The sequence below is a fragment of the Bactrocera oleae genome, chromosome 6 (assembly GCF_042242935.1).
Source record: "Bactrocera oleae isolate idBacOlea1 chromosome 6, idBacOlea1, whole genome shotgun sequence".
Classification (NCBI taxonomy): domain Eukaryota; kingdom Metazoa; phylum Arthropoda; class Insecta; order Diptera; family Tephritidae; genus Bactrocera; species Bactrocera oleae.
This window is the reverse complement of record NC_091540.1, coordinates 48,430,866-48,442,039: the sequence shown is the minus strand read 5'-3', so window position 1 is coordinate 48,442,039 and position 11,174 is coordinate 48,430,866. Positions and strand designations below refer to the sequence as shown.

At 34.5% G+C, this 11,174-nt stretch overlaps 1 protein-coding gene across 2 annotated transcripts in view; it reads right to left on the bottom strand.

Annotated features, from left to right (window-relative positions):
- Positions 1-1,243: 1,243 nt before the first annotated feature.
- The window catches only part of LOC106623625 (Glutamate receptor IB), a 103,242-nt gene continuing 93,311 nt past the window's right edge, over positions 1,244-11,174 (bottom strand). The window contains exons 15-16 of one of the 2 annotated variants that reach the window (XM_036362452.2): positions 9,793-10,168; positions 1,244-5,127 (exon numbers count right to left, since the gene is read on the bottom strand). In XM_036362452.2, coding sequence (XP_036218345.1) covers positions 5,029-5,127; positions 9,793-10,168 — 475 coding nt within the window. In that variant the 3' untranslated portion in view covers positions 1,244-5,028. The remainder of the gene's footprint in view (positions 5,128-9,792; positions 10,169-11,174) is intronic. The other variant, XM_036362461.2, reaches the window with a different exon arrangement.

Sequence of the window (11,174 nt, the reverse complement as noted above, 5' to 3'; positions counted from 1 at the left end):
TAAAAGGCAATGACTTGCTAAGCGCCACGGCTAATCCGCCTAAAAATATTCGACAAAAAAGTATTGATTTGCAGAGTATAAGTTCAGAAAGGCCATACGACTTGGAACGCCAGCAAACAACAACATGTGATAAACGCTTCGCTAAAATGAGGAGAACAATTTCCTTCTTGTTAAATACCCATTTTAAAGCCTTCGAAGCTTCACACTATTGAACCGGTATCGAAATGATGGAGGACCATTACACTTTGCTTTTTAATACAAATATAAATAAAAGAACATATTAAACTCATAATGCGGCTCAAAAATTGTATCTCTGACTTGCCTCATAAGGAGGCATAGTGAACATTAGTTAAAGGAGTTCAATAATGTTCAGTGAAGCTATTATGCAATATTTTTATGAAAGTTGATAATTGAACTATAGACAGTGGTCTTTATTTAGTTATCAAAAACTCGGCTAAACTTAGTGAATTTCGTTGAAATGGTTGATGTGAAATAAGCATATTCTATTTAATCTTCTTACTAAGTTATTTTGTTAAATTTTAGACTCTTTTCGTCACATTTTAATTTCGTCAATTTCAATTTTAAAATTACGACTCCCAACTCTTAGTTTTAACTATCAGGTTTTTTATATTTTACACTTTGAAGAATATATCTGATCCTGAACGGGTGTTTGACTCCAAATTTATACTATTTTTAATAAAACAACTTGAAGAATTTTCTGACTTAATTTAAAGGCTATCTTTTCACTCATGCTTATTATTGAAATTATATTAAAAGCTTTGGGCTTGAGCTTTTAGAAGTCTGTGGAATCATGAAATGTGATGTGGTGGACGGTGAATGAGTATAATCCGCTCCAGAATATTCTAAATATATATTTTTCACATTAATTATTTCACCACACTAAAATTTTAAATCGATATTTCGTACAGTTTTTGAGTTACAGCCTTCTAAAGTGTAGCCGCTCAGAACTGATTGCTCCACCAAGTTATCTTTAATCGGATTTTTCGGAAACAAATTATCTGATTACTATCGTATGTTCTGTATATCGTTCTAAATACAATGACTTTCCAGTTTTTAGATTTGATTAAGCGGGCCAACAAAGAACAAAATTTTGGATTACATTTTTTTGTTTTTTTAAACGCCGCCATGTAGTCAATTTTTAATTCTACAGACAATATATTTTAGGATAGGGCTTTTTTAGGTTTCCTCTATGTATAAATATACAATTAAACATTTAAAATATTAATACAATAGTGTTTGATTATCCCAAATATCGCCTTGCCTTTAATATGGCTTCATAAGTACTCAGTACTCTTTGGGCCTGATCTAGTGGCATGTCATTACGGAAAATGGTTTTAAATCCCAATATAATATGTTGACAATTGCTCTTAAAGAGCCCAGAGCTTAAGCCAATAAAGAGTTACTGGGCAATTGTTTAAACAAAACTAATAAAGACCTAACAAGCTGTAACAAACGAAAGGCGAAACGTAACCAAAGACTTCAGTAAAGTTTCGATTATTCGCCCCTAAAAAGCCAAACAATTTTTTATTTAAATTCGTATGATTCTATATGTAAACTTTAACTTGTGTAAATATTTTTGAAATTAAATAGCAAATGTAAATTTTATAACGACTAATTTTTTCATGCACATACTTACCTATAAGCTGTCATTATCGAATGCTACCAGGCCACAATATACCAGGAATATTATTCATAATGAAATAACTAATTGCGGAGGTCATTTGCCGTTTTTCCAGGCATTGCAAATAAATCAGTTATATCGATCAATGGGCTTTTAAACGCATCATATACGCTTTCAGTCGAAATAAATATTTTATGCTAATTGCATAAATCAAGGTAAATTACTTACAAAAAGTGCGTATAAAATCATTAAAATTAAATAATACACTTGTGTAATAATAAATTCACAAAAAACTATTTATGACATGGTGTGTGATTGCATAATAAAGAGTGAGCAGCTGTCACTAAAAGTTATCATGCGGTCGACAAGCCTAGGAAATGCATGTGTTTGTTAATATATTTTCTTTCATATACCTATGTATATATATGTGTTTGTGTGTATGTATGCAAATATGTATTGTATATGCATTTGTTTAAGTTTCACTTTTTCATTGCTTTAGCAAGGATTTTGCATTTACATATATATCTATTTATTAATACTTATACTACGAATTTTTATATTAATTTATTTGCTTAATTTTGTTTTCATATAATAATTAAAAATGTTTAGTGATCAGTCATTTCAATGCAATTAATTGCAGTTTTCATTTAACCTAAGTTTATGCGTATGTAAATATGTATGCCAACATATTCGTATTGTTTGTGAGTAGTTTTTGTATTTCACTTTTGTTGAGTTAACTTATTTCTTTATGAACATGCTCATGCAAATTGGATGTATATGTATACGTATGCACACACATATGAATGTACTGTTGTCCTTTGTGTACTATATGCTTGTGCGTTTGTTTGCGTGTGTGTGTTCTGCAGTAGCATATAAGTATTTAATTATTGTGGTCAAGAATTCACAAGGAAACACACATACTCATGCAAGCACTTTTACGCTCACGCACATCATTTCAACTATGCAAATACGTATATGTATGAGTTTCTACATAAATGCAGCTGTGTTGCTAGTTAAAATGTTGCCACTTTTTTTGGCGTACAATTAGTTACATTCAGGTTTCTTTACAGCTATATGTCGCTTTCCGTTTGTGATACACACATACAAACATACATCTATATATATTATATCTATTTTTTTTTATGAATGCGTGCTTTTAGCATTTAATTTATTGTTGTCGTAGTTGCCTTTAGCTTCCTTTACAGCGTTTTTTGTTGTATTTCTTGTTATTCTTTAACTTAAGAGCCAATGCTCTGCTTAAATTTAAATTACTCTACAAGATTTAATTATACCGTTATTTGACTTTTTGTAGCCTTTAATAATTTACCTCTTTGTTTACTTTGTTTATCAATGTTTGATTTTACTTTCAGATTTGATTTAATAGATTATATCTACTGATACTACCAAGCCTAAGATAATTTACTTCTAAATTACTGCATGTGTACGCAGGTATGTATTTGTATGTTTGTATGTACATAAAATATTTTATTGAGTTTACTTAGTTCAATTAGGCTGTGTAGAATTTCTATATGTGTTAGTGAAACAATTTGCATTTACGCATGCCGCAAGCTTTTGTAGTCACTGCTATTTGTAGAGGCTTTAGGCTGCAGTGACTTTCTAACATTTCAAATGTTTACAAATGCTTATAATTGTTGAAAATGGTCTCATATACATATTAGCAATTTAAATTAAATGGTTTTCTACTTTCAGTCAAAAGCAAGGAAAACTTGGTTGTCATCACACTTGCTCTGGGAACCAAAGCAATAAGTGTGCAATGAAAGAATTAAAGTTAAATTAATTTAAAAAATTTTCAATAAGACGCTTTTCTTATTTTCTGTTTGATTTGAAATTCAACATCTACCGTCCAAAACATCAAAGATTTGGTGTTTGAAAAGCGACGGATTGAAAATCAGGACTCAGCCCAATTTGAAGAATGTTTGGTGTCTCAAACGCGCCAAGTCTTTATTGGTGCCAAAAGTGCCCAAAAGCAACATGTCATACTGCATTAGTTTGTCGCGACTTTTTTGCCAAAAACTCGACTCACATCACAGAGAAAATTTTGAACGCCAACATGTACATATGTACATGATTTCGGTCGCATGATGCCAGGAAAGATGAAATGTCTTTTCCCGATGTTTTATGTGTTTTTTGCTTAAACTGCAATTTAGCAAAGTAATATTCAAAACATAAATTTTTTATAAACGGTTTAAGAGCCTAAACGTGCGCTATATCAGCTCGAACATACCTACCCGACGCCATTTCGAGAATGATTATTTCATGATAGCAAATGCCCATAACAAAACATTGCCAAGTTCAATGGCATCACATGCGAGCCATATGTTATTATTAACACACGTGATACATGTGGAAAGTAGGCGGAGAGAGACGCTGGAGCTCCTCTGCCTCTGTCCGGTCTTAACTAAAACCCGGCTTAGTCATTTAGGAGCTTCGCAAGTCAAGGGGCTGGATGAAGTATCAGCATTAGTTATAAAGTCTCTATTAAACTTATGGGTCTATGTATGGCGTTAAAGCCAGCCAGGAGGAAAAAGTTCTTCTATTATAAAAATACTCTTAGTATCCAATAGGTAAGTAATCGGCGGTGGCATGTTCCGTGGCGCACGAGCCCTGAATTATTGATTGGTATATTATATGTTGTCCAGTTATTTTCATGATTCTAAATTCTATATTTAGAAAAATTTTTTACCACTCGGTATTTAAAATAAGCGTCAAATTGGGGCATATTAGGTAAAAATCGGGTAGGCGAAAAAAGAAAAAACGGGTAGAAATAAGATATTAATTGAAAAAGTAGTTATTTGTCCAAATTTATAATACAAGTAAAATTTTTTATTTGCACTGCCTTATTGTTTCACTTTCGGGTATTCTGCATGTAACTGCATGTTTGCAAAGAGTTTTTTATTACTTGACTAATTTCAAACTAAAAATGTGTTGTGTGTATGATTTTGTTTATGTTTTTACTTATATAATAACACATTTATTATTTATTTTCACTCTTAGTAATATTTATATACGCTCCTGGTTTATTTTGTTTAGTTGTTATTTTTGATACTTTCACACGCTTAATTCCACTTTTTTGAATGTTGTTTCAGTATATATATATATTTTTTTTTTGTTTTTCTCTTTGTTATCTGTATTTAAGTTAGTATATATGTATGTATATATATTTATATATATATTTATTTGGCGTAGGGATGATTTACATCGGGATTTCGCATGAGCGTACTATTCTGGCTGCCCGGCATTGTTGTTGCGTTTTGATCATGATTGCTCAACATCTTCTCCGTTTCCTGCCGGCTGTTGGCCATTATGCGGCGTATTGTTGGTGCGCAGGGTGTACGTCAAAGGCGCGATTCCTGCGCATGTTCATGTCAAACCTGACTGTGCGCATTCATGTGCATTGTTTCGGCCTCAGATGCGGCACTTAATTGTCCGGCTGGATAATACTGCAAAGAGGCACAATTGAGGTACTGTTTGAACATTAATAATAGTTGTGACCACAACAAAGTTCAATATAAGTTTATGAATTTGTATAGAAATAGGTATGTGTGAAAGTGTAGTATGATATAGTGCGCAGGATTTTATCTTTTTATCCATAGTAGTTTAAATTTGGCTTTGACTTAAAATTTAATAAACTTGTCGAAATTAATTCATCGTGTAAGACACTATGTGAATACGGAAGCAGTTTAAGAAATTTATTTAATTGAAAAATGTGCACCTCTATTTAAAGCAGATTGATATATATATCGTTTTGTACCAAAGTAAATACACAAAAACCTTCCTTCCAAACCAAATTTATATAGTTGTGATGCCGTGGCATATTGTCGAATCACCTTCGACCTGTCAAAAATTTGTTGATACGGCAAATATCGATTACAGCCAATTCACCTGGTTCTAAGAAGGTATTGGTACCGAGCTGCATCTACCTTAATCTAACGAAAGCTGGACAGTGGAGCAGATCACCTTCCTCAATGCAGCTTTAATGATTTTCTGCATCCAAAAACTTTAGCTTCAAAGCATGTGTACCAATAGGACAGTGTACATTTAGAAGGACAAGTAATTCAAGTTAATGGAGCACTATCAACAGAAAACTTTCCTTCAACCTTCCCCTCCTCTTCAACTCATCCGTGGAAAAGCGACTTCGCCCTTTCTTCCCTTGAGTGTACGTAAGAAAAAAACACATGTCAGAGGTTTTTCTTTTTCAAATATTTGGAAATGCGAATATGGATTATCGAACGAGTTGTTTCGATATCACATCAAAGTATTCGATTACTGGAACACACATATTTGTATTCAAATCGAATCACTTCGTATTTATGTGAAAATAAGTGCAGAACATATGTAGCTGAATATTTATTTCGTTTAATTGGACATTTTTTTAACCATATACGAGCACATTGCCTATTGATGGGTTGTCATATCAACATATATAGTAAATAGTTATAATAATTTTAACCAAGATCTACAATATTTTAGTGCTTTTCAAGCTTTGTAAAATAATTTATTACTATTAAGTTCAGTCGCTGATACATTTCATGCATAGGAATATATTACTATCTCGACGAGCATGGAAATTAATTTAAATCTCGCTAAGTAATTCCTTTCAATTCGTTTTAAATTATTTTCAATTTATTTTTGTGTCAATTTATGAATTCTTGCTCAAATTTTAAACAGTACAGCCTTAAAATGTAAACCATGGGGTTGTCGGCGTTTCTAATCTAATAAGATCAGTAGCCATACGCAATACAAAATTCTTCTACAATACAATACTAGGGTCTAGTAGACCGATAACTAAACACCGGTTGCATTATGTAATCGGAATGAATTTTTTGTCGGAGGTAGATTTAATTCCTTTGAGCTTCATGAGATTCTTGTTATTACTCTAAGGCATATATTTATTTATAGCTAAAGTACATATAAATATATTTAAGTTTAAAAAATAATCAATATAAAAATTCATATTGCGCTAGCAAGTATACTTTTGATCCCTACAAACAGATATGTATATCTCTTCTCTAAAACCTATTCTTAACTCAAACAAGTGCAAATATCATATGACGCTCAGAGCCGTTTGACGTTTGCTAATTCTTTTTAATGGTTAGCTTAAACAAAAATTTCCAAACTAATAAAATTGAGCACTAACAAATGGGTACAAATGCATGCATAACATAGGCTGCCACTACAAATTCGACTAAGTAAAATGGTTTACTCCTCGGCGTCCTAGATTTTACATGAGTAATCAGGAAGCAATCAACACCAACCCAGCTACCAAATGCTGTTACTTGCATCAAACATATTATGACAAGCCACTAAATACATACATCATTACAAAATACCTGCTGTTCTAACATTTAATTACAACTCAAACATGCACCGAAAATTGCTAGCTAGCTGGCTTGTTGTATACGAAAATTGTATGCACAGCGCTGCATTACCACCACAAGCACACGTACACTGACTCATGTATAGAAAATGAGGTAGATGCGGTGTGATGGTGTAGACGTCACTGGCGTGCAGTTAACATAAGAGAAACTGATACATCAGACCAAACAAATATGTATGCGGAGGCATATGAGTGCATACACTAACACATATGCTAAATGTATACAGTACTCGCTGACTGCCAGTCTAACTAAGTAGTAGCTATGTTATCTAACCTCCTCGCCTTACTTAAGCAGACATTATTTGCTGTTGCTGTTGCATTGGTGTAAATTCATATTAATTTCAGAAACATAAAACAGTTTGCTTTATAAGAGACCTTGCCCAACACACCCGTTCAGCAGAGAATATGTGCAGAATTTTAAGCCAAGCAGTAGCGTAGTGGTAACTGCTGAACAGCGTTGCGGTTGCAAACACACATACGTATGTAGACGTGTGCGTTGTACTCGTTGTAGACCAGTGTGGTCACTCAGCGACAGATATGCCCGTGTCAGTCATTAGTTGAACGTTTCGTCCGACACAGCTGACGACGACGGCGACCTGATCGCTGTTACGCGCCTGCAAGGCTTGTATTAATGAACGCGATGATTATTCAGCCATGCGGAGTACGAAAGCAAACAAGTGCACGGGTTACAAGTGCAAATACATATTCACAGCGCACACAAGCATGCAACGAGTTGGCTACGTTGCAGCGGTGCCTTCGGGCCAACTTTTACTGTAGGCTGGCAAATAGATATGCACACACATAGACATATTTGCACAGAGTAATGTGTACGTTGTGCATGGCTTAGGCTTAACTCATTCTCGCCGAGCATTCTCTGTATCGTCAAAGACGTATTGCATAAGTATATGTGTGTGAGCTTAAATAGCTAGTCCACGGCTGTTGGTTGCTGATTTGTTTCTATTTGTCTGTTGCTCAGCTGCCTGTCAGCCGTTTCGTACGGACGTACGGATGTACAATGCTAGACGGTCAGGCACCCAAGCAGCAGCAGGCAAGCGAGCAGTCGAGCACATTTTGCCAACAGCCAAATGAACGCTCAGTGGATTCCATGCTCGTATCTCCCTTATGGCGACTGATTAAATGCCCACTGCATTGTTCGTCTCTATATGTGGGGGGTAGGGGGGCGGGGTCTGTGTGTGTGTGCTATGCTTTTGTATATTTATGCATATTAAGCTCAGCAGTTGCGTTTAGTTGAACGCACAAATAACGTTAACGCGTTCGCCAGTGGAAAATGTGTAGATATTATGCTTTGAATAGTATGCAGATGCGTGTGTAAATTGTACGTAGGTCCATGTACTTTGTTAACTGCCTGGTTATTATAGTCATAACGCAGCGAAAGCCTGATATGTTGCATAGTTCCACTAGTTTTATCTGTCCATATTCGATAGCTGCTACAGCAATTGTAACGGGCCGGATGCACTATTTGGATTGCTTTATATCCGCCTTAACAGTGGCTCTTATGGATTTTGTGTAAAACAATGATATGTAGAAGCATAACAGTTTTATACAAATGTGCACACGTCTACTAATGTAGAGATTTCAAAGCATCTATATTCTATGCTCTAAAATCGAGCTCGTTATAAAATTTTCATGGAACTAGAGCCAAAACCAGAGCCAAATGCAATGAAAAAAGGAAGAAACGTTGACTTCGACTGCAGGGAAGCGGTAATCCCCTTCATAGTTTCAAGTTTTCATACAAGAACTTGATCGGTCAGTTATATAGGTTGGATTTGAAAAAGTTTTCCATACAAAAACTTGAATTTGGTTCGGTCAGTTTTTATTTCAGCTATATGCTATGGTTGCCCGATCTGAACAATTTCTTTGTAGATTGTTTTGTTACCTAAGATATCTTGGAAAATAATAAAAGTTTTCCACACAAGGACCTCATTTTAATTCTTCAATTTGTACGGCAGCTATATACTATAGCTGTTCGATTTAAAAAATTTATTTGGAGATTGTGGCATTGCTTTGGATAATAATTCGTGCCAATTTTCAAGGCTTTATTTTGTTTGCTCAGTTTGTATGGCAGCTTTATAGATATATATATATATATCTGATATGATATATCAGTATGCGATATCGGCGGTTTCGACAAATGTGCAGCTTCTTCGAGTAAAAAGGATGAGTACAAATTTTCAGATTGATATCTCAAAAACTAAAGGTCATATATACAGGGTATTATGATGACTATCCACACTATTCCCTAAACATGGCGCTATGTATTACATATTTTCGTAAATATAGCACGTTTCGCAATAAAGTAACTGCAGCAAGCCGCGCACTAGCTGAAGACTAATAAAGCACCAGGCTCGGATGGAGTTCTCACAGAAATACTGAAAATAAATTTTATTTAACATGTAATACTACTAGACATGTATAGTCACCAATATTGGCAATTTAGTAGCCAGTCACTCTATAAGTATAAAAGATTTAATAAGATAAAAAGGTATTCGTCACATAATATTTTCTACATTTCATACTTTTATTTTTTGTGAATTATTTTTTTAAGAACTAACGATATGCAAGCAGGTGACTATGTTTTCAATTTCTTTCGGCTCGATTTTAAAATATTTTTAATTCCTTTTAATTTTTAAATTCATACAATACATTGACATAAAATATATTGGTATTCAGATTAAATGTTCATGTGTGTGTAAATTTTAATGGCGACCAATACAATACATTTTTAACTTACCCCAACACGACCATTATCATATTCTCTGCTCGCTTGAATAGTCAATTTCGCTTTAGAATGCATGGCATCTGTTAGAGAATTCCTTTGATGTGAGCCACCACCGGACGCTGAACTCAGCATGGAGCCGTTCGCTTTTTGTGCGGACGCTTTACTGCGAAAGCAAAACTCAATGATAGCCACAAAGACAGCCACCAAGAGGCCACCAATCAATATATAAAATATACCAGCCACATTACTCAATGACAATTCACTGCGTGATGTCTCCTGATTGTCCTTGTTGAGGTTGCATTCAGTTTTGTCATACCACCATTTATTGCGCAATTTGATCAATTCACCATTCTCCTTCAGCGATAGCACAGCCAAATTAATCGGATCTCTGTGTGGCGACGGCCAAATTAGTTCATGTGTATATGAGGAGTATTGGAGCAAATAAATTGGTGCGGAATACATTTATATGCCGAAAGTTGCCCAATAGATATTTAAATAGTTCGGTTTGGTTTCGGATTTATGGGGTTAGTGGGTCATGTGGTTTGCAAAAGTTTGTCGTTGCATGAGATTAGTCGGATCAAAAGCATTGGAGGATTGGTAGTTTAGTTGGTTGTTTTTATGTTTGTGTGTTTAGTCGTTTTTAATGTATGTCCGTTAAGTTGTGAAGTTTTTTATTTTGCCAAACAGCATGTGGTATTTTAATGTTGTTGTTGTTGATGGTTGCATGTCCATATTATTCCATTTGGTGGCATGAAATGAAAAAAGGTAGAAAATAGCACAATGAATAACTAGAATAACCAAACAGACAACAATTAATTGTATTGAAAACGAGCAGGAGTCGGTGAAAAAAAGCCTTGTACGAAAGGATAAGAGATTTCATTGAAAGTTCGGAAGGTTAAAAGTAGGTCTGAGTATAGCTATAACGTGTATAGGGTATATACATATGTATCTACAGAAGTATTTTACATTATGTAGTTTCAATCAAGCATATCCTCTATGTCTACACATTACATACTCGTACATATATACCAAATTATGGAATACATATGCATACAAAAGTATGTTAAAGGAGAAATTTTTAATAAAGAAATTCCACTGGCATACATTATACAACATTTTGCTTGCCTGCACAGCTGACTGCTTTGGTTCCTGTTGCTGTTGGCAGCAGTCAGCCTTTGATGTTGCTACCAGCCATTCAGCGAAGAATGCATAGAGCTGTGGCAAGACAAGACGCGTTCGTTAGCTGTGCACTGGCGTGTGCATACGTGCGTTGCTATGTTGGTGTAATTTCGTACACGTAGTAGGCATATAAGTTGTATGAAAAATGATGTAAAGTTATTTCGCAAAATTTCGGAAGTACAGCAAAAAAATTAATCTCACTTTTGCCTTAAAAA